Source organism: Semicossyphus pulcher, unplaced genomic scaffold, assembly GCF_022749685.1.
Source record: "Semicossyphus pulcher isolate SPU_LCO1_2020_fin unplaced genomic scaffold, fSemPul1.0.p SCAF_27, whole genome shotgun sequence".
Taxonomy (NCBI): domain Eukaryota; kingdom Metazoa; phylum Chordata; class Actinopteri; order Labriformes; family Labridae; genus Semicossyphus; species Semicossyphus pulcher.
The window spans coordinates 69,938-96,535 of NW_027211701.1; the positions used below are offsets into that span (position 1 = coordinate 69,938).

At 41.6% G+C, this 26,598-nt stretch overlaps 1 protein-coding gene across 4 annotated transcripts in view; it reads right to left on the minus strand.

The window, feature by feature from the left end:
* Positions 1 to 5,709: 5,709 nt before the first annotated feature.
* Positions 5,710 to 26,598, minus strand: part of LOC138604883 (glutamate receptor 2-like) — a 78,635-nt gene continuing 57,746 nt past the window's right edge. Inside the window, exons 17-20 of one of the 4 annotated variants that reach the window (XM_069676915.1) lie at positions 24,628 to 24,742; positions 19,739 to 19,873; positions 14,628 to 14,803; positions 6,217 to 6,305 (exon numbers count right to left, since the gene is read on the minus strand). In XM_069676915.1, the coding sequence (XP_069533016.1) occupies positions 14,633 to 14,803; positions 19,739 to 19,873; positions 24,628 to 24,742 (421 nt within the window). In that variant the 3' untranslated portion in view covers positions 6,217 to 6,305; positions 14,628 to 14,632. Of the gene's footprint in view, positions 6,306 to 14,627; positions 14,804 to 19,738; positions 19,874 to 23,658; positions 23,774 to 24,627; positions 24,743 to 26,598 lie in introns of those variants that run through there. The other 3 variants (XM_069676918.1, XM_069676916.1, XM_069676917.1) reach the window with 3 other exon arrangements.

Sequence of the window (26,598 nt, forward strand, 5' to 3'; positions counted from 1 at the left end):
AGTTGAAGGCGATGCATTTTGTCCTCCATTACGACTAAATTTGTTTTTAGGTCGTACATTTTGTCCAACGCAGTGGAACGTTCCCTTGTGAGAGCCTCAACTCTGTCTGTGAGGTATTGGATCTCATTTGATGCTTGGTTTAGCATGAGGTTGGCACGTTGGCAGTCAGTGAGCTCTTTTTTAAGCTCTTTGAGCGTGGTTTCTGCTGTGTGCAGTGCTTGCGCTTTTTCCAGGGTAGTTTGCTCGCTCGTGATGAAGGCCTGTTTTAATTGACAAATTTCATTTTTCAGTTCAGCACTGTCATCGGGAAGCATCGACTGTTTGGAGTCGAGGTCGGCTGTAAGGTTGGCTATTCGCGCTTCTGTGTCGCCTAACCGTGCTTCTCTGTATCTTAACCACGCTTTTGTGTCTTTTAATTGCGTTTCTGCGTCGTCGCGCTGTACTTCTGCGTCGCTTAGCCGCAATTCGGCGTGATCTCGCTGTGTTCCTACGTCGATTAACTGTTCTTCTAAGTCGGTTACACGCGCTTTCGCCTCACCGTGCTGTATTTCTGAATCGATTAACTTTTGGTTAACCTGTGCATTCTGCTGCTCAGTTTTCCAATTGCTTCTCATCTGGTCACAATCTTGGTCACTCAGTTTTAATCGTGCGACTAAATTAAGGACCATACATCCTAAGGCTTTCGTTAGGGCCTTATTTTTAAGGGTTTTGCTCTCGGCTTCACTCGTCAGTTCTGCAATGTTGTTGTTGAGAACTTCAAGTTGTGCCTCTTTTACTGTGTCTGCATAACCTGGGATTATGTCTTTGGTCATGTCTACTAGCAGTTGTTCTAGTGACTCAAGGTTGTGAACTTGGCACGGGCTCTCTGGAAGCTCAGCCATGTTTGTGTCAGTTAAGGTGTTTTAGAATAAAGAGAATAGCTGTTTATCTAATCGACCCTGTGTCTAAGGGCAGTTAATTTAACAAAAAGAATTTGGGTTAAAAAGGTTTGAAACTTGCAGTTGATTCAGGAAAATACCAATACTAGAATTGTAATTAATTTTGTTTTATCAATTAATAATTGCAATTGTAATCAATTCTCCTTGTAAAAATTAATTAGTAGCTACAATTGTAATTGACTCTGATTAATTCAATTCTAGGTAGGTTTAAACAAATTATGCTATTATTGAATTGAGGGATTAAGCGAGATGATGTGGTTTATAAAGTACTATTAAGGTAGGGCGTTGTGATTCACTACCTGTAAATACTTTAAGGGGTTGTTTTAATGAAGCTGAATTCTTACTTAAATTATGTAAATAATAAAAGTGGAAAACAGTTGTAAGTGGCTTAAATGTTTTGTTTGTATTAAACTGAAAAGTTCATAAATGTGTCATTATCTGTTTATACTAGTTGCATTAGGTTAAGCTGATAAATTAATCAAGTAAAGCTTAAATAAAACAATTAATGAACCAAACTTTACTTAAAAGCAAGTTAACTATTATTGTTATCAAGTTTAATTCGTTAAAAGTGTCAGCAGGTAACCAATGGTATTTACTTCATGCAGTAGTGCTAACTACTCATGAGGGGGCGTTTATTCTCTTTACACTAGACTGACAGGTAACACAATCACGTGACCGCAGGCAGAGTGGGATTGTAACCCTAACCCTATCCTGATACCACGCTACAATATGAATACAGTTTCTTTTATTTCATAACAACATAATAAATAAATAAATAAATACATTATTAATATATAACAAAGACTACATTAAATGAAGTGCGTTATGGCAAGAAACGCTAGCGCTTCCGTCAACCCACATGGGACCGGGGCTACGAGTCCACACGGGGGATGGACCGTGCACCTCCCACCCCATCCAAGGGACAGGCTCAGTTCCCCTACCCTAACCCTAACCCCTGTCCCTAACCCTAACCTTAACCTTAATTTGAGGCAGGTTTAATAATTGATGGTTAGGTTGATTTATCTTTGCATGTTAACCAAAACTGGGATGGAACAATTTTTGTTTTTTGTTAACTTTCTTTATTGCTTTTGTATTAACAACAGTTCCATTCAATAATGTCAGTACAGAATGTGTTTGTTTGTTTTTTAAACAATAAGAGCAAGAGAGACACATACATACAAACAAACCAAACTGGGATGGAACAATGTCCATTTGTACATTGGAGCCCCAATCAGGGATGGAACTATGTACATTTGGACTTGGATCCCCAATAGGGGAGGCCTAAACATCATAAAGGTAATTTGATTAAGCCCAAACGCTTGAAGAAGGATAAAGTATTTCGAAACGTTGTGGCAGGGCTTAGTTGCTTAGTTGCCCCCCCCCCCATAGCAGGCCCATGCACTACGGAGTATGAACAGTTTTCCTGGTTGAACTTAAGCTCAGATACATTACAATCCTCAGACATAACTACCTAGGGGCCTTTATGTGTCTTTAGAAACTACCGTTTAGGGCAGACAGATTGATATAAGTGTGTTTATTAATAGAAACTGAAATAGATAATAAATAACTCACACTTTTGAAGAACAATGTAGAAAATTTTGGTCAAAACTGATGAGTTTATTAGAAAATGAAGTTGAAAGCAGTAAAGTCAGACGTGAAGAGTGATCATTTTCACATTTCTCTCAGTGGTGACATTTTCTGTGGTAACTCTTTAACACTTAATTATAACATCCCATGAGAATTACCACATCTGGTCATTGCAAAATAGTCCATTAGAAGAAATGGAGGCAGAAAGCTTTTGATTTTCAGCTTCACTTTACCTGCATTTATTGTCATTATCATGGTCTGAGAAGCCTTTCAGCTAACCCGCTAGCTTCTAACTAGCAGCACAAATAACAGCTTCCTGGTGAAACAAAATAGCAGACATGAGTTCTTAAAAGCATACACTATACATAACAAGAACCACATTAATACTGCAATTAATATTGTTACTATTACTCTTATTACTATTATTATTAAACACTGAAATGCAGCCAGGCACAAAGCTTCAGGCTGACAAGTTCATCTGAAAGAAAAAACTCAAAGTGACATGCAAACGTTCGTTTAGTCCTCTCTTTGTCCTCCTCGTCCTCGTCTTCATCAGCAGTGCAGTATGTTTATTAAAACAAGGGTTTAGCTCACAGTTGTTTGTCCACCTCAAACACTGAGAGCTCTTATTGGCTCAGGTTTCACTATCAGCAGCTGCCATTGGCTGAGCAGAGAGAGCTCTGTTTGGCACATCATCACGTTGGCTTTAGAACTCATTTGGCGATAATCTGTGCGTGTGTGCGTGCAAATGTTTGGGTACAAGTTTTAATAAGGAAAAGGGTATTTCATGTATAACTGTATTAATGTCATTCATGTCTAACTGTTAAACTCTATGAATTTATATCATGTGATGCTGTTGTACTGTGTTAATGTATGTCATGTTATATTCTTGTATTGTTTTCACTTATATTATACACCATTGTACAGTATCAATGTATACCAAGTATAACTGTTGTACTGTGTAACAGGAACGTGTGTTTGTGTTGCTGTGTTAGTGTGGTGATATATATACAGGGATGGGCAGTATTTCCAACATGGCCTGAAGTTTAAAACTCATATGATCTTATATTTAAAGGGGCACTCCAACTTTGTAGTCCTTATTGTGTAGAAATGATTGTTTAAAGTCCTCTGTGGCTCTGGAGAAGATTTTACCCTGATTTTGTCATAGTGATGTCATGTTGAATCACCTAGTGGTTGGACAACCATGTTGTCCTTTGTTACTATACTGACCTGTGTTCCTTTACTACAGATACATGTGCATAGAGATCATTATGTATGAACTATTCATATACACCCATCTGTCCATTATCTATACATTTTATCCTGTTCATGGGGGGCTGGAGCCTCTCCCCGTTGTCATTGGGCAAGAGGCAGAGATACACCTGGACACGTCACCTGTCAATCACATGGCTGACACATAGAGACAGAAAACCTTTCACGCTCACATTCACACCTATGGGTAATTTAGAGTGACCAATGAAGCTAATGAGCATGTCTTTGGACTGTGAGAGGAAGCCGGAGTACCCGGAGGGAACCCACGCATGCACAGGGAGAACATGCAGACTCCAAACAGAAGGGCCCACTACGTCTGAACCGGGTTTCAAACCAGGAACCTTCTAGCTGTAAGGCAACAGCTCTAACCACTGCACCACCAAATTATGCGTTTCTGAGAAGCATTAACATGTTAAAATGTGAACAGTTACATCACGCCATCAGCCTGAAAATACTTCACATGTAAAGTCAGTGGAACAAAGACAACTGATGTATAAAACTCCAGGCTCAAACTTCCTGACAGAAAACAGGACGTGTGAATTTTTCTGGGACAGAACTATTTGTGACCAAATCACCACTTTGAACCAGGTAATAAATATTGGTGCATATTGTGAATGACAAAGCAAAAGCTGAACTCTAATGAGCAGCCATTAAAAACACTAAGACAGATGTGTTATTAAAGATGTCATCATTCCGCCTGAAGCACCTGTGATGTCAAAGATGTGCTTTCAACCTCAGTCAATATTGCTGTCCACGTTGACTCTCGCAAGTCTATTTTTCTGATGTGCACATCTACACAAAAGGAAGGTGGATTATGCTGAGCACTGTCAGTATTCTCTGAGGCTTCTGCAACACTGAAGCAGATCTCATCAAATGTGTAAGCCGACTGAAGATTCTGCTGCTGTGATGTTTCCACAGAAATACTGAAGCTGAACTCAGTGATGAACAAACTGAAGGACTGAATTTGGTGAAATTTGAAATCTCATTCAGACATCTGAGCACAGCACTGACACTTTGGCAATGTTGATGGAATCGGTCTGTATGGGACTAAAGATGACTTCTAGATGAGCAAAAACAGTTCTGCACAGAACTAAACCTGAAATCCACCGTACCGATCCATCAAACACAGTATGAGGACTTCTGATCAGCCCAGAATGAAGCTATATTTAGTTTTTATTTGATCCATTACAGAGTGTTATTTCTCCAGTCTCCTCACCTCTTCCTGTGGAGCATTTCATAACTGCAACACAATGTGCAGAACAAGATGACGACAAAGTCGACACAGGCACAGCTTATACTGATCATCTCCAACCCTTTCTTTTTAAACTTCCCTTATTGAATCCTTAAAGTCTCAAGGGCAAAAACCTGGATCAAACCTGGACACGGTTTCTCAGCCACAAACACTCTTTGTGCTGAAACTGTGAAGCTGTGGTCAACACTGGACAATGAGATGTAGTGAAACTGACTGAATCTATAAGGACACTCTGAACTTAATGTGAAGTTGATAGACAATTACTAATGAATGTGAGAAACAAGAAGTCATACCTCAGTAAAGTTACAGAGCTTATTAACAGGATACTGAACAACCTGTAAGCACAGAGAGCCACGAGAACCAAATTAAGCCGAACAAAATATAGAAAAGAAATATATTTGTGTCTGAATACTTTTGGCAGGTGGTTCAGGTGTCTCTAATCCCATGATCATTTTTACTTGTTTCTACCCATCCCTGTCTATTGTGTGTGTGTGTGTGTAAACATGTGCCAGTCCATGCACCTCGTGGTAGAGTCTCTACTAATCAGGGATTTTTCAGGCTTAAAAAAGAAAAACAATTTGTAACAATAAGATAATTATCATTTTCTGATATCACAATAACTATAATTTTATCATTTCATGGGTGTGTTTTTCAGGAAAACTCATTTTACCATACTTTCACAGCCACAGTTCCTGATCACATTCCTGATGAATGTTGTTATTGCGTAAAGTCACTTTTGTCCTTATGTTCTATACAAGAGGAGCCTCCATGGCAAAAATCTATGAAACAATGACGTGAGTTTTTAGAAAACTGTCCACTGTGCTTGATTGTTTTTCATGAATAAAATGTAAATGACCAGCCGTGTTTCTCGTTGAAGGTCAGTGATTCACCTGGCAGGTGGGCGGGTCTTAAACTGACAGCCGAGTGGTGGAAAACAACACCTGTCCAGTCTTTTAGGCCAGAAGTTAAACAGTGAGATCAAGAGTCCTCAGACAGATATGATTGGCTAAACTTCAGATTGGAAATCAGGGCAGATCAGCCACGGTGAGTAGTGATTGGTCACCGAGATGACAAAGGGAGGATGTGTGTCCATTGGCTGTAAGGCACTGGCTCGGGCGTGGTCAGGAGAGATCAGTCATGCTGAGGCTCATGGGTAATCCTGGACGTAAGTAAGCCACCGGGACACGACCATTCTCACTAGTCGATCCTGTGATGGATAGACGAGCTTTGGAGCGCATTGCATCTGTGAATTTCATCTGTACGAAGACAAAACAGGTTCAAAGTTTGAATCATCAACAGCTAAAGTAGAACGATGCTGACAGTGTTGGATGATCTGTCCTGTTAGAAATGTACCTGGACAGGTTCATCATTAAAAGATTCATAAATCTCCTGTGTGTCAGAAATGTGAAAACAGTGCTATAACTGTGACTGAGCATATAGCACATATAGTCCATAAATCAGGGAAACAGTGTTCGAAAACAAGAGGTCAGATTCAAAATCACTTGTGACAAACAGTTTGTGAAGAACTTCCAAAATGTTGAAGCACAGGTCATCAGTTCTGCTTCTACTTAGACTGCTGTGTATGCATGTATGTTCCATTAATGCCTGGTTTCATCTTGTTAAAGGAAGTGTTTCTGTCTCATGTTGATCCATCTATGTCTCTGTAAATAGGATAACAAAGAGTACAGTCTACCCCTGCTCTTGTTTGTAAAGTGTCCTCAGATAACTTGGTGCTATATGAATAAAAAATTGATTGATTTAATGAAAATGTATGACGGTTCCTGAAGCCAGTGAATGCAGCAACACATACTTTGACATTGTATAATGAATAAATGGAGAATGTGTGTTCGATCAATGAACTGGGTTCTGTTTGCATGTTGCACCATGAGTTACGTTTTAGAGAAATTAAATGAGTATGAAAGGAACAGTACCTTTATGTGAGTAAGAACACTGGTTTGGATTGTTCTCCCTTTTTAGAATGTTTCTGAATGAGGGTGAGCTTCTCTTGCACTAAAATAGTTGAAGTGAAATGTTACAACATTAGTATTTGCTTATATCTTCATGTGGCCTGAGAATATCTGAGGTTCAATTTTAGGACACACCGTAACATTTCTTTCCTCAGCTGTGAGGCAGTGTGATGGTGTAACCCACACCTCGCCATCAAGAAACTCAAGTCAGAGTCATCATTTAGTTCACAGCTCATATAATATGTGACAAATGTACCCAATCAGGAGGAAAACATTGTAGACCAAGCACAGACAAAAAGTGTTTAATCTAAAACCAAACTAACTGATTCCACAACAACTCATAGATATGCATTTTGATGATGTCTTACCTGTGGTCTGGTGTGCCCTCAAACCATGAGGCTAAGGAAGGCCTTTGAAAGCTACCAGAGCATTACCCCACACCACATGGAGACATGCTCACATTCATGCACACTCCAAGTGCAGTCAATGTAGCTGTGTGGCACACAGAGCCCACAAGCTATAAAACCTCCTCTGCATGCAGGTGTCAGACAGACAGGAACACTGTCTGCTGAGAAACAACAAACTCACTGAGGAAGTACTCAACATCACTCCCCATGCAGAGGTTCACTGTGATCCTGTGATCATGAAGGTTTGGACGGACCAGCTGCGCACACTGGGTTTCCCCACATGAGAAAATTAAAGGCTGGGAATCTTCAAGGACAAGAAAGCCACGCTGTCCTTCACCACTGGGTCTGAGGCAAAAGACACACAGATGTAGTGACATCAGGTGTTTGAGGTAATTTAAGGTACAGATAAAAAATGGAGCATTGCAGTCTAATGAACTGTATGAAACACTGGACATAACTTCAGGTCTGAGCCATGATGTGTTACAGAGAAATGAAACAGTGGGGATTCTCTGTAAAGGTTCTCAGGCATCCAGGTCATGGTAATTCTAGGCTTAAGGTTAACGACTCTCTCTTGATTACACATCTCTTAGCATACTAATTACCTACAAAGGCTTATATTTCTAGCTTATAATGCCAACATCGATTAGCATACTAATGACCTACAGAGGCTTATATTTCTAGCTCTGTCCACCAGTCAGTTTAGAACCGAAGAAGCCTTTTGAAAATGAGATGAAACGTCTTAAAGAACTTCAACCAAGTCTTGCCTTGTGGATTAGGTTTAGTATTCTCAGGATTAAATACCTGCCAAAACAATCCAACGTCTGAGCCACCTTCATCTTTGTGCATCACCTCAGAACCACACTCAAACTAGAACATAAAACAAGAGTTACGTATGTAACTAAGGTTCTATGAATTCTGGATGACCGCCAGAGGCAGTGCTTAACACTGGATGTTATCCATCTCGCACATGTGCAGGTCGAGTATTTAATATCAACAAAGTCACATGTGACCTGGGATGACGTAGGGCAGCCCTGCCTACATAAGCCCACGTCATCATCAAAGATGTCCCTACAGAATCTTCTCACCTAGATTCATAGTGACAGAGAACTCTGGCGGTCATCCAGAATTCATAGAACCGTAGTAACATACGTAACTCTTGTTCTAGTTCATCCTTACTGACCGCCAGAGGCAGTGCTTAACACTGAATGACTATTACCAACATAGTCACGAGGAATAAGTACCCACCTTACCGGGAATGGCCTGAGGGTTCCAGAAAAAACGCTGTTGCCAATGCGTGGGGAGCAGCGACATTGACTCTGTAATAACGGGCAAAGTTGCACGATGAAGCCCGGGCGGCCGCAGCACAAATCTCATTTAGAGCCCCCCCCCTGTAGTGCTGCCCAGGAAGTGGAGACACTCCTGGTTGAGTGGCCCCTGATTTTGAGAGGCAGAGGCAGTCCTTTTGACCTGTATGCCTCCCCGATTACCTCAACAATCCACCTGGAAAGTCTCTGTTTGGATAGGGCGTGCCTTTTTCTAGGGCCACCATAGCAGACAAACAGGCCATCAGAGTGGCGAAAGCCAGCAGTTGCCTGTATATAATGTCTCAAGGACCTCACCGGGCAGAGCAGTTCTGCTGAACTAGCTTCCTCATGCTGTAGGCAAGCGGGGTCATAAGCTGCTAGCTCAATGACCTGATTAAAGTGGGCCGGAGCCAGCCTCTGGGGGAAGAATGACGGGTTAGGCCAAAGTGCCACCCCTGTGCCATCTGAGTTCCAGCGCATACATCCTCTACTCACTGACATGGCATGAAGCTCACTCACACGCTTCGCTGACGCCACTGCCAGAAGAAAAACAGCCTTTGCTGAAAGCCACTTTAGCTCTGCCTGCTCCAGAGGCTCAAAGGGGGGGAGATGAAGGACCTCCAGCACCACAGGCAGGTCCCATGAGGGAACCTTGACATCCTGTGGGGGGTTCCGCCGCTGGGCTCCTTTAAGGAAACGGGTCACCAGAGCGTGAGATCCTAAAGTCTGGTTATCCACTCTAATATGCCTGGCTGAAATCGCAGCCACATAGACTCTCAAGGTAGAAGCACAGAGCCTTCTCTCTAGCAAAGACTGCAAAAACCGCAGTATCATTGGCACAGAGGAACTATCAGGTACCTCTTTGTGAGCTCTACACCACTCCGCAAATATCTTCCATCTGTAAGCATAAAGTTGCAGAAGTACAGAAGTCAGCATACCCATCAGCCTGAGAATTAGGCTGTACTTTAACCTCCTGTTTCTCCAAAAACAGAGGCTGCGTATGGCCTCTACCCGTCGTGGAGTTGGGGAGGCAAGCATTTGGCAGGAGTCTAGGGTTATCCCAATAAACACTACCCTTTGGCTGGGTGCAAGACAACTTTTGGCATGATTGACAGTTAGGCCCAACCACGTCACATGGCATAGAAGGGCTGTTGTGTCCTGCTCTGCCCGTTCCCGGGTGGGAGCACAAATCAGCCAATCGTCTAAATAAGGGAGGATCTGCACACTGGTGGCTTGCATCGGGGCCAGTGCTGCCTGCATGCACCTCGTGAAGACCCGTGGGGCTAGGGAAAGACCAAACGGAAGAAACTAGAACTGATAAGCCTGCCCTTTGAATGCAAAGCGCAAGTATTGCCTGTGATGAGGTGCTATGGGGACGTGGAAATAGGCATCCTTTAAATCGATTGATGTGAACCAACTGTGCCATGTCACGGCTTGGAGCACGTCTGCTGTACGTAGCATGTGGAAGAGCAACACTTTTAGAAATTTGTTCAGCCCTCGTAAGTCCAGTATAGGGCAAAACCCACCCTCTTTCTTGGGAATCAAAAAATAAACTGAATAGAACCCACCTTTCTGTGTCTGAAGATCTACGCCTTCGATGGCATCCTTCTCCAGGAGGGTGGATATTTCCTGGCTGAGTGCCAGAGACTTTGTGGGATCACTGACTGTGGTCAGTCAGATCCCACTGAAAATTGGGGGCTGGCGTCGGAACTGGAGATTGTATCCTTGGGAAAGCGTCGTCACCACCCAAGGGTCTGTAGTGCAGCTCTCCCATATTCTGAGGTGCTGCTGGGAGAAGCGTCCGGCAGCCAACCCCAAGCACTCAGGGCCTGGCCCTTTGGGCCCCTGGGGGGGCGATGCCCAGCCCCTGACCCCTCTATGTTTGAGGCGCCTGCTGTGTGGGAGCCAGGCGGCGGTTATCAGGTCTCGGAAGGGGTGTAGGTCCCCAAAGGCTAGCAAACTGCTGCAGAGTCTGGTTTGCCTGGATTCCCCTCTCCAAGGCCTGCTGTGCTGCTGGGCCAAACAGCTCCCCCGGTACTACAGGGAGAGTGCGGAGGACCCTTCGGCATGGCTCTGAAAGTGGAGATTGGGCTAGCCATACCTGGCGGCGAGTCAAAGTAAGTGTTGACATCAGCCTACCAAGCTCCAGGGTCATGAAGGCGAATGCCTGCAGAGAGGCATCACTAAGACTCTGGACGGAAGCGTCTACGCTGGAGGTTTGCTGGGACAGAGCTAAAATCAGGTGGGACAGGGAGTTCCCAACACGGCCCATGCGTGCTGCCATATCGTAGCACTTTGACAGAAAGTCATTTGTGATGCAACACTGTGGCCTGGGACAGCAAGCATCAGGTCTCAATACCTCCTCGGGTGAAACAATCAGGGAGGCAATAGATGGCTCCACGACTGGCATGCGGTCCAGTCTGTAACTGCTGGCATTCTGCATGGAAGCCAGGGCCCTGCTGTCACTGGTGTGGTGAGAAAAGGATTTTGGGTCTGGCCAGCATTTGTGGAGCTCCTCAATGACTGGCAAGGAGGGCGGAGCCTCATCCAACCCCAAGTGTGCCCGTGCCATGCGGACAACTGGCTTCACTGTGGTTTGGGCAGTCTCCGAGCCCGCCCTAGACCCACTTCCAGACTGCTGGGAACAGGTGTCGGAAGCATGGTTGGAAGCCTCCCCTTCTCCCAGTCCAGGCCTGTCCTCACAAAACTGGCTGCAGAAGACCCTCGTAGACAGGGCGTCCTCATCCCATCTTTGTGGGTTAGGAGCCTGAGGGCTGTGCACTGGGACTGAAGTCCCGCTGCCAGGCTGAAGATTAGGGAGCAAATCTTTAGGTTAGTGTGTCGACTTTGGCTGCCAAACAGTCGACTTTCTTGGCCTTCTTTTTTGGAGGAACACTCCTAGGAGGAGAGTGTCCTCGCACTGAAGCCACACCAGACGGGGGCAGCTCACCCTCAAGCTGCCGTTCCTCTACCTCAGCCAGGCGGGCTACCTTTAGCCCACGCAGCATATAACTGCAGTTCATGCACTGACTATCAGACAGCCCCTCCCTCAGGTGGATAACACCGAGACATGTGGGGAATTCATCATGTCCATCTGCACCTAGCAATGGAGCCATGCAGGTGCGGCAAGCATGTGAGTCTAACATGATAGGGCCAGCCTGCATCTATTTTTCTTCCTTTACTTAGTTCACTTTATTACTTGGGAGAAGTACTCTTTAGTAACACATACTCTTCATTAATATAGCAGCAAAATATACTTACTATGGCGAGCGACACTCCTCCGATCACAAATAAAATTATACCCACTAACAAAAACTTAAATCACCATGTTAACTTACTGTTACCCTACACACTGTAGGTAAATAACAGGGAGCAATACTTTAAGTGCAACAAAGGAAGCCTTTACCCACTAGCAACACACACTACTGGGGAGCATCTGCTCTAAAACACACAACTAAGGAGGTACACTACACGCTTTAACGAGCGAAAACAATCGTCAGGGAGCGCTAACATGACCACAGCAAAAGAAAATTTTACCCACTAGCAAAACACATGCTACTGGGGAGCTTCCGCTCTGAAATCACAATTGAGTAACATAATACATCGTCAGGGAGCGGTGAATTAACAACAACAATACGTTGTCCCTTCTGGAAAATTTATTACATTATCATTACGTTACTTTAAGCTAACAAAGGAAAATACTTACCCTTCCAGCCGAGCTTCGGAGCTGGCGAAGACGCTCCTGTGTTTGCCTACCCGAAACGTTATGCTGCCCGAACCGGCGAAAACACCAGTGTGTCTGCAAAGTTAAGTTTAGCTGTAGTAAACTCAACGCAGCCCTTAGAGGACGAAACCGTAGCTCCAACCATGTGGTTACAGGGCTACCAGCGAAGCGTCACCGGCTATCTGCTTTTATTTCAAGCTTATAGTTTCAACCTGCATTCGCGGATTACCTGCGAGAAGATACAAGGGACATCTTTGATGATGACGTGGGCTTATGTAGGCAGGGCTGCCCTACATCATCCCAGGTCACATGTGACTTTGTTGATATTAAATACTCGACCTGCACATGCGCGAGATGGATAACATCCAGTGTTAAGAACTGCCTCTGGCGGTCAGTAAGAATGAAATATAACATGGGGCCACAAAAGTTCATTGGTGTGTAGAAAAGGGGAATTTTTGAGCAGGGTTAGGAGTGTTTATGCTGCAATTTACCAGACTCATTACGCAGATGCTTACTTAGGTTAATCAAATAGTGGGCATGACCACGCACTGTCACTGTTTTTTTCATGATAAAGTCAACTCTGAGCAAATCAGCAGGGGCCTCAAAACTGTTGTTGTCTTACAGGGAGGGAATACCTTCTGAAACCAGAGCCTCTGAGTCTGGATAGGAGACATCAACTCCAACACCAGTTTCTCAGCTACTTGGCAGCAGAGAGAGAAAGAGTAGGAGATGTCATCCTAGCTAACCCTGTATGATCAGCTGTAGCTTGCTAATGCTGTAGGATCTAGCACACTAAGCAGCGTGACAAGCTTAAGAACTGAGTGTTGACTGTTAAAACTGAAGAATAAATGACTACATCAGGCCTCAGATGGATTATCTGACACAAACTAGAGGAATCTTCATTCGTGCACAGGTCCAACAAAATTCAGTGTTGTATCATTGAATTGACTGAAAGGGGGGCAGTGGTAAATACCCTGATAATACAGTAACACTTACTTTATTCTACCAAAATGTCAAGTTTTTAATGATGCTACCAGTCCAAACCATTGAATCTTTAACATGAATTCATGGAGCCTCATAATGAAAATCTGACGATTAAAGAGATGGAGCATGATTGGCCAATGAGTCAGTCCATTAAAGAGGATGATTGGCTATAAAATAAGAAAGAAACAGGAAATCCCTGAGGATCAGGAAGGATAAATCAAAAAGGTAAACATGAGTTAAAGGAAAAGGAGGAGAGGAGAAAGAAGGAAGGAGAAGAGGACAGAGGAGTGAAGACAGAAGGAGACAAGGACAGAGGAGGAGGAGTGCTTTAGAGAGGATAAAATGGTGGAGGAGGTGAGGAAGCCGTTGGGTAATGAGGAGGATCACAGCCATAAACAGATCTGAGCAGATATATTTTGTAAACAGGTTTAATGTTAAAGGTAAAAGCGTCTTTTTGTTCCGCTTTGATCCAAACAGCTGCTGCATTCACATCAGTCTGATGCAAACAGAATCCATGTTTACATTTATGACATCAAACTGTTGTCATGTTGAGCTGTAGTTTGTCATTTTTGTTCAGGTTAAGTTATTGATTAGTACATTTATCACTGCTTCATCTTTGGAGGAAGTTAACAACTGGGGTTAACCCTAACTCTATTTGAAATTAAAGTGAGGTCTAAAAATGGCTGTTAGATGAACTGATACTAACCCTGATAATTGCAGGATAGAAAAATAACATGTTATAACATAATATTATATTATTATAAACTATTTATGCTGTGGATAGTCCTGTCTGTTGCTCTCAGTTTCTCTTTTCAATAAAAATATTATTCTTATTTATTTTAATATCTCCTCTTGAATTTTTTTTTACATAATTGTTCATTCAAACTAAAAACTTCATGCAGATGTTTCACATTACAAGCCAGCCATGAGGGAGAAGCACGTGAGTCACTGGAAGACAGGAAAGAGTTTTATTAATGGCAGCTTTGTAAAAATCCCCAAACAGCTAAATGTGAAATTTAAAGGATAAAAAAGTGAACATTACAATCTGTGCGACACATAGAAGATGCAGTTTGCTCCGAATAATGTGAATGCAGCTGTTGTTGGAAGGTTTGAATTATTGCAAATTAAAGTCTGAACATTGTTTATGACTGTGAGGTGAGGAACGTTTAGCCGTCAATCATCACTCTCCTACCCGTGTTAGATCTTGACGCTCTCAATGCCATAAACGTTGTAGCCCTCTTTATAGGTGGCGTAGTTTGGCTGGTGGCTGGGGGACAGCAGGTTGAAGTTGGGGGCGTGTTGAGGAGAAGACAGAGTGTGTGTGTAGTTTCCTGTGTGCTGGGGGGATGACAAGGTGTTGGCTGCCACCTTCACAACAGAAATAAAGTCATTGTTATTCCTACAGTAAAAGTGCTCCAACGAGGACTCTTGTTATTATCTTATTTCCATCATTATATTATAATTATTATTGCTGAAGGAACAGACAACAATTTGAGTAATGACAGCAACTACCATACAAACTGCAAAGACAACATGCAATAATACAATATATAGAGAGAGACACAGACAGACAGAGAAATAAAGGGAGAGAGAGAATGGCCATTAGGGTCTGCAAGAAAGTGTGATAAAAAAAAATATTTTACTTTTAACAGTGAATGGCGACAGCATGAGTGTAGATTCCAAGAATCAAAATGTCATTTTGGAAGCAAAAAATTATAAATTGATGAAAATAACATTGTGACAGATGTGTCATCATATCATAAGTGACGCATATATTTCAGTTAATAATGAAATCATATCTTCAGAAAATGAATTTTCCAGAGAAATAGGTATATAAATAGATTCCACATTGCTGAAAGTCAGGTGTAAGCACCCTTACCTCCACAACACATTAAGAACTCCCAGGATTTTACAAACAAAGTAAGGGACAGTCAAGACCATTAGGAAACATCTACAACCCTACCTAACAGAACCACTCTGACGCCAGACCACATCTGCGCCATGCAGGACCTCTGTTTGAACACATTTTCACTACAATAAGGCCTTCTACAGACAGCAGCATGGCTGTACCCTGGGCTCATCGGTATTCCCAATAGTAGCCAATCTATACATGGAGGAAATAGAGAACATAGCTCTTTCTTCTTTCACAGGAGCCAACCCCAGCCACTGGGCAGGACTCAGCTGTCCACCTACATTTAAAGGAGAAAGGACACTCCTTTGAAGACAGCAAGGTTCACATTCTGGCCAGAGAGGACCACTGGTTTTGAAAGAGGTGTTAAGGAAGCCATCTATGTTACGCTTGAACATCCATCCCTTAACAGAGGTGATGGCCTAAGACACCCCCTATCATCCACATACAATGCGGTGTTGAATTCTCAGCAGTTAAAGCCACATTCACAACCTGGACCATGTAATCCTAACAACCTACAGATGCCCAAGGGTTTTAACGACTCACTGTGATAACATGTCAAGGGCTCATTTAATGGCTCCCATTTAATTACAACAACCATTAGCATACTGATGACTGACATATATGGAGTCAGATGGTGGTCAAAAACATTTTGAGCTTGCAAAATATTACACAACCCGAAGTTGTATTTCAGGTTATTTCAGGTGTGAATGTGAAAAAACAATGTGTCCTCACACATTTACGTTTGTAAATAAGTTTTGGAGGTGTAGAAATATTTTGTGCTCACAGATAAGATTTGCAAATGTGTAAAAAGTTTTTGGAGCTGTAGAAACTATTTGCATTTGTGTACTTAAAATTTGTGCCACAATATTTTCAAGTTTGAGATTTCACAAAGTCTGAGTTACAGACAAAAATTTCCTATCTGCATGTATGAACCTTTAGTTAAAAGCTATGAGTTGCAAGTTGCAAGTACACATTTTCAGCTAACCAGTGGCTGTGCTTTAATGCTGTGAGGGTCTCACAGAGTTGACCCAAACCTTTGTAAGAAAGAATCCCAACAGAAATAGGCCAAAAGTGCATCAATTTAAGACTTTAAAAAAGTTAAATCAATTGCAGAATACAGTCAGGAATAGAAAACCTAAGCTGCATGCTGATTCTGAAACAGCTTGAAAAAAACATCCTTGTCGGGATACACTGACGTTTCTGCATATTCTTTTCTGAGTTTTGTTGGGTACTATAATATAACGAAGAGTACGGTCTAGACCTGCTCTTTTTGTAAAGTGTCTTGAGATAACTCTGGTTATGATTTGACGCTATACAAATAAAATTTGATTGATTGATTGATACTATAATATAACGAAGAGTACGGGTTAGGGTTAGAAGGTTGTCTCACCTAAGCTCATCAGCCAATCAATGGGTCCTTGAGGTGTTAGAGCAGTGGTCAGACGTTATGTTACAGGTGAAGCTGTATGCACGTGGACCGACAGTGATTCTCCAATGTGACCTTTGACACCATACCACCCACTGGAAGGAACCAATGTTCCAGCCTTTTTCACCCAGTACTTCATCCTCGACAACCAGTGCCACTGTCTCGGACCCATTATAGATGGGGATGGGCAGTGGGCAGGGATCTCACCCCTTTAGAGGTGGCAGAGGCAGCCTCCCTGTTGCTTTGTACACTCGTGTTAATCCGTTGAGTTGTCAAGGACAAACTACAAGCTAGCGGGGGCTAGCTATCATCTGAGTGCCCAAGGTTATTTTGTTGTTCAAACATGCAAATGTTTCTTATTGATTGTATGTATTTGGAATATGTTTGTACAATGTTAAAATGTTGCAATATAATTTAGCAGACGCTTTTGTCCAAAGCGACGTACATCTGAGTGTTAATACAGCACAAGCAACGATCAAGACAGGAGGGAACAAAGTGATTAAGTGCCAACTAAAATCCTGAGGTGCGATCGGACCAAGCGGCAACCTCCGATGTTGAAAAATGAAGCCAATGCGGAAGTGCAAAAAACTGCAGTTCCTCGAATGGCCACTTGAGGCTCCAGAAAACAAGAATTAACATTACAGCAGAAATAAACATGTTTACAGCCTGGTACAAAAAACGGTTTTGTTATAAATAGCTAATTTTATTGTTCAAGATAATTGTACGGGGGGTGAATGTTTTTATAACACACCCGTTTTAATTATATTAAGCCTTAAATCATAGGGGCCGGATCACTTGATTGACAGGTGGATCCTGCTGGCTGTCTGCTAGACGTCAACACAGACACACAGACACTGAGCTTACCTTCACCTGTTTGTGTTGTTGGAGACTTTTGGGGATTTTTTCATTCAAAGTTTGGACAAATAATCTCTCTGTGGGATTTATGGAACTTTCTGACCGTGCAAGAAGTCTGAGCTCCAGCTTTTCGGTAAGTTAAATGTTAGTGTTACTGTATTGAAATATTTTTAGCACTAAGTAGCAGGTATACTGTGCTCCCTTTAGCTGCTTGTTAGCCTGTGCAGTGTTTATTTATTTAATCGTCGGTCAGTAAATAGAAGTCAGGAGTTGTTGGCGTTTCCCCGGAGAGATTACAGCGGACCGTAGTGATGAAGAGACCGGTTCTTTTACGTTTCCCGTTACGTGTCGACTCGCCGCTCGCTCACCGGGCGAGCGAGCAGCGAGTCCGCTACTTCTTTAGTCTGATAACTAAACACCTGCAGTCAGTCACCGACAGAATCTCCTCCTGGGAAAGTCAAACCAGCTCATTCATGATTTATACAGTCTATGGATAATAACCGTTAGCTACGCTGAAGAGCATATAGCCTAGCTTCATAGCCGTAGCTGGCTGATTCATGCGGCCCGCCCATAGAGCTCAGCCATAGGCTGTAGCTCAGTCGCGCTCCGCCTCTTTGCCCGTCTCTAGATTAGCCGTCTCTGGCATTTCCAATATGGCGACCCCCAGCGGCAGTGCATTTCGGGCTTCCAAACGCTTCTTCAGAAACCAATGGGTGACGTCACTGAGACTACGTCCATTATTTATACAGTCTATGGATCGGACACAGGTGCCGACAGGCAGTGCACAGAGGCAGTGCAAAGGGTGTATAGACGCAGAATTCTGTTTGTTTTTTTTTGTTTCTAATTTTATTATTATCATAATTGATAACATCATCAACATCACCATTATCATCACCGTCATCATGAAAATCCTAATTAAAATCAACAATAACCTCAATGTCATCATCATCAATATAATTAAGTTTGGAGGTGTTAGGGTTAAAGATTAACCCTAACCCTAACCCTTAAAGATTACTTGGTTGTTAATCATCACACCCAGGTGCCCAGGTTGTGGGCATGAGTTCAGTTTGTCCGAGCTGGATGTTGATCTGTGGTTGCATAGAGGGACTGGCTGGAATGACAAGGAGCTCAGTCTTGGATAGGTTGAGCTGAAGGTGGCGTTCTTTCATCCATTTAGAGATATCGGCAAGGCATGACAAGATCTGTGCCAAGACTGTAGGCTCATCTGTTCTTGGACAGGAAGTCAGTGACTTGATTAAAGTCTGTGAGCTCAAGTATTTTTGACAGGAAGTGTTTTATAAAGCAGTTAGATTTCCTTTTGTGTTGATTTGTAGTTTTTACCATAACCGGAGGGACTTGAATTTCAAGACCCCTGCTGTGCTAAGTTTTATTTATTATCATTAATAAGCCCTGCACTAAATGTCGTTTAAGGGTTAAATTGTGAAAAGCTGCTTCTTGTCTGTCTCCTGGAACAGCATGTAGCCTGGACCAGTAAGTAGCCTGGAACAGCATGTAGCCTGGACCTGTATGTAGTCTGGACCAGCATGTAGTCTTGACCCATGAAATCCCGGACAAAAGGCAGTCTATCTGCTGAAGGCCCTTAACTCCATGGAAAAAGCAGGGATAAAAGGAGTGTCGCGTTTAAAAACAATATAAAGCCGAAATGTGAAATTTTTGGCATATTGGGTGGAACATGGCAATGTCAAAATTATCTTAATATGAGAGCTATAAAAAAATAAAAAAAGCAATGTGAGACAACAAGGAAAGTCGTACTAATTCTTGTTAAATATTTAAAAATAAATATATTTAAATAAAAATAAATAAATATTTTTGTAGTAATAAAAATTGTAAATGAGGACAGTGTCTTATTATCTCTTAATACACTTGATTCTCTTCTATTATTATCTACAATATATTATTCACTTCAATTTCACAAATATGTTATTATTCTACAAATGCACATCACCTGAAGCTTGCAGGTTTTTTGACTAGAAGTTGTTTGTTCTTTTGTCTTCTAACAACAATATAAGAAAACACTATTATTACAATAAATATTTTTAAGATAGAAAGTTAATTAAAATGTACACTTGTATCTGACAAGGTAACTTACTTTCATTTTTTTGGCCTCAGCTCGGCTCTTGTAGCAAAACTCCACTAGTGCCACCATCATGGCCAGACCCAGACCTCCAACCAGGATGTAGAAGACTCCGGCTACATTACTGAGAGACAGAGCGCTGGTCTTTTCCTGGTTCACAGAGACAGAAGGGACAGACAAAAGTTTAAGTGGAATTATATTTTAACAGTTAACTTAAGAACTCAACAGTAAAAAGAACTCGCAGTGAACTGTTTCATGTTGTCTTATTCTGCTGAACAAACTAACACTGCACAGTGAACTCCTTTAACCCAACTTCATACATTTAAAACATAATTTCTTCCTTTATTTTGATCACATCTTTCGTTACCTACATCTTTATCATTAATACACATGACAATTTGAAATTATCAGAGTTTAAGACAGCTAAACTTAACCTGAACTGCAAGACATTAAAACACAAGTAGAATTTTTTGTAGAAACATGTTTGTATGTCTGTGTATGCATCTGTACTTATTTGTGTACTGTTTTCAAGTGTGTTTTATAAATGCTGACCAACATTAATCAATTACTCCAAACCATCCAATGCTTCTTTCTCTACCAGCAGCTCTGATGTTATTCCTCGTTTTTTCGAGTTCTGATGAAGTCTCAACAAAGTGACTGATATCTCTGAATGTCGCCACATCAATACATACCTTTGTATTACATATGATCAGCCATAACATTATGACTAGTGACAGATCGACTGAATAACATTGATTATCTTGTTACAATGGCCCCTATCAGCGGGTGGGATATGTTTGGCAGCAAGTCAACATTTTGTCCTTGAAGTTGATGTGTTGAAAGCAGGAAAAATGGCCAAGTGTAAGAATGTGAACGACTTTGACAAGGGCTAAATTGTGATGGCTAGATGACTGGGTCAGAGCATCTCCAAAACTGCAGCTCTTGTGGGGTGTTTCCAGTCTGCAGTGCAGGGCACGTGAGAGTCAGAACTGGACCACTGAGCAATAGAAGAAGGTGGCCTGGTCATGTGGATGGCCAGGTGCATGTAAGTCGCTTACTTGGAGAAGACATGGCACCAGGATACACTACTGGAAGAAGGCAAGCTGGCAAGGCAGTGTGATGCTTTGGGCAATGTTCTGCTGGGAAACCTTGGGTCCTGCCATTTATGTGGATGTTACTTTGACACGTACCACCTACCTAAACACTGTCGGAGACTAAGGACACCCCTTCATGGAAACAGTATTCCCTAAGGGCAGTGGCCTCTTTCGGCAGGATAATGTGCCCTGCCACACGGCAAAAATGGTACAGGAATGGTTTGAGGAACACGACAACGAGTTCAAGGTGTTGACTTGGCCTCCAAATTCCCCAGATTTCAATCCAATCAAGCATCTGTGGGATGTACCAGACAAACAAGTCCGATCCACGGAGGCCCCACCTCGCAGCTTACAGGACTTAAAGGATCTGCTGCTAACATCTTGGAGCCAAATACCTCAGCACACGTTCAGAGGTCGAGTGGAGTCCATTCCTCGATGGCTCAGGGCTGTTTTGGTAGCAGCAGGGGAGCCTAAAGAATATTATGGAGGTACTCATAATGTAATGGCTGATCGCTGTTGTACTAACAGTTTGTGGTAACGGTGTGTGATAACAGTTTGTAGTAACAGTATTTAGTAACTGTACATAGTAACAATAAATAGTAACAGTATGTAATAACTGTAAGTAGTAACAGTGTGTAGTTACAGTATGTAATAACTGTATATAGTAACTGTACGTAGTGACATTATGTAGTAACTATATGTAGTAACTGTAGGTTGTATCAGTATGTAGTAACTGTATATAGTAACAGTATGTACTAAAAGTATGAAGTAGATGCATGTAGTAACAGTATGTAATAACTGTACGTAGTAACAGTGTCTAGTAACAGTATGTAGTAACTGTACGTAGTAACAGTTAATAGTAAAAGTGTGTAGTTACTGTACATTGTAACCGTATGTAGTAACAGTGTGTAGTAACTGTACATTGTAACAGTATGTAGTAACAGTGTGTAGTAACTGTACATAGTAACTGTACGCAGTAACAGTGTGTAGCAACAGTATGTACTAATTGTACGTACTAACAGTGAATAGTAAAAGTGTGTAGTAACAGTATGTACTAACAGTGTGTAGTAACAGTATGTACTAACTGTGTGTAGTAACAGTATGTACTAACAGTGAATAGTAAAAGTGTGTAGTAACAGTGTGTAGTAACTGTACGTAATGACAGTATGTACTAACAGTGTGTAGTAACTGTGTGTTGTAACACTATGTACTAACAGTGTGTAGTAACAGTATGTACTAACTGTGTGTAGTCACAGTGTGTAGTAACTGTACATAATAACAGTGTGTAGTAACTTTAATAATTTAAGGGGTCTGGGTTCAGCCTTCAGCAGAGCATGATACCTTAACAGTGGTAAATATATATTTCGTTGACACAAACAGAATTGAACTGAATTTTTAAACAGGCAGAAAAACAATTTTAAACAAACAAGAAAAACACAAAAAAACATGAAAACGTGAGTGTGGCTGCAGATGCACGCTGGATTTAAATGTTACAGTGGCTTTACACTGCCCTCATGAGCAGTGTGTGACGGCGGCTGAACGTCTTCATTTTATTTCAAATGCATGAAAACAGGTCAGATACTTAAGATGCTTGCACGAGTCATGCTTGTCAGGTGGGTCTTACGTGCTGAAAACCTGAAGAATATGAGGCTCGCCTACTTTTGCCGCAAGCCTTATATTCTCTAGATTCTGGTTTGGCCAAAATTCACTGTGGAAATGATATGTGTTGAGTCCTATTGATCTCTGAAAGCAATATTAACATCTCCTCTGTAGAGTATGACCCAGGCATGAGAAGAAAAGTATGTTCTGGTACTTCTGGGACACTTTTCAAAGCCTGTCTGGCATGTCTATGGAGAGACTCCCCTCATTTGAACACGACGCTTTTATTTTGATGATTTTCCAGGACAGTTGTTTGGTAAATAAAATCACTCACAAGGCTCATTATTCTGATTCCTACTTAATTATTATTATTTTTTAAATAAAAACGTGATCAAAGTCTCATGTAGGCCATAAGTACATGATGTTAGTAAAAAATAAGTATGTTAATTAAGGTCCAGTTTCTAATTTAAAGAAGAGATTTTTCTGATTTCTGATAAGGCCAGAAACCTGTATTACAAAGACCTGAAACCAGCACTGGATATAGCAAACAGTCTGGTACAGTGAAGAGTGATTAATGTATACATTTTATTTACATGTATGAATTAGTATTAACATTTGAGCAGGCACCTCTTTAAACTTTCCTGTATATATTAAAGCTAAATGACATTTGTGAAGCGAACATGCGTGCAGTCTGACACTGCCCTTAGACTGTATTATAAAGTTTAACTCTGTTGTTTGGACACCATTGTCTTTCGTTCATTGCTGACAGCAGTAACAATACTTTTTGTCAGATGAGTCTCCTGCTTTAACCAGATAGTGTTCAAAACATCACAAACTGCGTAAAGTTTTTCACACACAAACAGGACAGCTGTAATGTTGAAGTGCATATGTGTTTTAACCTGAGTGTCTCTATGGAACACACACCTGTCAGTAACAATACTTTTAAACACAGACACACCTGACTTCGGTAATCTGCTGGTATGTTTGCTTTTCAATGTTTTAATCTGAGGCTGTGATCTACATGATGTACAGCTAGAACAATCCTTAAGTTTAACACGTTCACACACACACACACACACACACACACACACACACACACACACACACATACATACAGAACTACTGTGAAGGTAAAGTGCACATGTGTTCTGTTCTCCTGACATGTATACAGACCCAACAGTACTGTGCATGCTGAAGGAACAGACAGAGCGTTTGATTGGTCCACAGACACAGACGACTAACCTTATTGGTGGAGTCCTTGAAGCCACACTCTCCTTTATCGTACCACCACTTGTTTTTCATCTTGTCTAGGGTCCCTTGCTCATTCAGTTTCAATACGGCAAGGTTTACTGGCACTCTTCAATGGGAATAACATAAATAACATCATTATCAATGTTATCTTATGTTATTAGTGGGGCAGCGGTTCTCAAACTCTGGTCTGGCAGCCTACAAAGGTCCTCTAAAGGACAGACATCTGTCATGAATGAAACTTGAAACATGAAAGGCTGTACAGCCACATTAAAAAAACATTTGATTAATGTTTCTTTCATCTAGCAGGAGAGCTACAGATTTATTTTTGAGAATCTGAATCAATATTGTGTACGATGCTAAATGCTAATATTTTTAGCCTGTTATAATGTAGACTTATGAGACACAGGGCCCCTCTGTTTGGCCCCTGAGACAGAGAATGAGAGGCGCTGCAGTGAAAAGCCTTTCTGCTTTTTTGGCAGGCCAGAGCAGTAGATAAACAGAGTTTGGCAGGTCGCACAAACTTTTTATCAACAGCCCTTAACCTGTTTTCTCCGTTACTGTTGCTGCCATCTGGTGTGAGGTCACCTGACCCTGGCCTCAGCCCTGAACCTGCCCTTCCCTGACCTCAACCAAACAGAGTGCAACACCATGTGAAGAAGCAGCAGAGAGCGCAGCACTGCCTGTGGGAGGCACTCTTCACAGCTGATACATCTAACATTACAGTAATAATAATAATAATAATAATATAATAATGACAGTTTCTTCTGTAAAATCTCTGAGTATTCATTTGTTCTTCTAAGAGGCTATATATCTTTGACACTATGACCACAGGTGGCGCTGTGACTGTGCTGCTTCTTTAGATTTCTTCACACCTGCTAACCCCGTGTCACCTCCTTGTGTGTGTGTTTCATTGTGTATCTGTGTGTGTGTGCGTGTGTGTGTGCGTGTGTGTGTATTAACCTTGCTCTCCCCTCCTCCGCTGCCGCACTCTCCCTTGTCATACCACCACTTGTTTTTCAGTTTGTCCAGCAGCCCCTGCTCGTTCAACTTTAACACCGCCAGGTTCACCGCATTTCTACATGAACACAGTGTCTGTTAGCAGTTCATTGTTGTTACTCTCCCTGCTGGTGTGCACGTTAGCTTTGCATAAACAGGATACACACAGCTGGATGATGCTATCTTCTAAAGCAGCAAACTCAAGAGTTAGATTAGCTTGAACATGAGTTAGCGGCTAAGCTCTACCTGCTGAATTACCGTGAATAACAAGTAGTGCTAGTGTCAGGGTCTGATAGCAGGTATTTGTTGTTATATCAAAAATCTCTCATCGAATCGTCTATCTTTCATTTTATTAGCTAAGAAAACTAAAAATCCATATATTAGCTTCTTACTGTTAGCCGTCTCTGACTGCTAAAACAAAACTGGTAAACGTACTAGCCAAAAGCCATTTTGATGTGATCTTTTTTCTTACAGTTATTTTAGCATTTTAATAACGAAATAACTGAGATTTTGAATCCAAAGGTCCAATAAGGCGACAGCAACAACCGGCAGCTGATTAGACAGGAAGTAAACAAGCTGAAAGGAAAATCTGAAGAACAGTATCAAAGTTTGGGTTATCTTAACTTAAACTGGTGTGATTATGTGACTGCTAAACAGGTTCTTATGTAATTATTTCTGTTACAACTGAAAGCCAAACAATCAAAAATAAACCCAACCTCCTTCACTGTCAAGTTTAGAGTGTGCCAGAGGAGATGTGAGCTTGGATCAAACAGGAAAACGCTCATTTTTATTTAAGTGTTAATTTAATTTCAGGGGAATCTAATGGATGTTATTTATTATATTTATGATCAGCTCCTTTCTCATCATGTTGCTCAGTGCTGCTCATGGTGATTCATGTTGGGCCTGTCTCTAAATAACAAAGAGTCGGTCTAGACCCGCTTTCTTTGTAAAGTGTCTCGAGATAACTTTGGTCATGATTTGGCTCTATACAAATAAAATCTGATTTGATTTTGATGTGATGATTATAACTTTCACTTTTCAAAAGATCACTTAAATGCTTCTGAATCATAGTTTTTTATATAAGGTAGCTTGTGAAAAAAAGGGTGTCGGACTCAGTCTGCTTCAAGTTTTAACACAATGTGTTGGACGACATGTAATTTGCATTTGTAGCTACAGTTTAAATTAGCATTAAATAGGCTATCAGAGCTGAGTTTCACTTTATTTTAACTGTGTTAACAGATGTAAAAAAGACAGGTATGATTCAATAAGAGATTTGAAATGATTCAGACTGATAAACTCATCAACAAACACAGAGACAGCTCACTTTATCTCTGACAAATGGTCATATTGATAGTTTAAAAGTCATTCAGGACTTCATCTTTGGAAGAAAGAGACTGCAGAAAGTCTCGATTTCTGACTGTAGACAGTTTTGATCCCGGACAGCAGCAAGTCTGGATCTTGGACTACATAAAGTCTGGATCCTGGACTAAAGAAAGTCTGGATCCCAGACATCAGATAGTCGGGTCATGGACTGAAACAAGTTTGGATCCTGGACTGCAGACAACAGACAGTCTTGATCACGAACCTCAGAATGTCTGATTTCCTGACTTCAGAAAGTCTGGACCAGGAAGAAAAAAAAGTCCAGATCCCAGATAGTCTGGATCCTGGGCTACAAAAAGTCTCTCTATACAGAGGTAAGTGGAGGGTTATTGATGACGGTTGTGAGTCTAAACAAACCATCTGTTTTAGTACTCTGATGCTGACTTCGCTTTTTCCTTCAAGAATCCGTGGAGAAAGGAAAGAACTTTGTCAACATGGAAGCCTTCTTCATTGTCATTTGACTTTTGTGACAATCAGGCTGGGCAGGAGCATGTGTCTCATCAAAGACGCAGGAGGAGTAAAGGTTGTCTCTCTCAAGACTGACCTGCTCTTAGC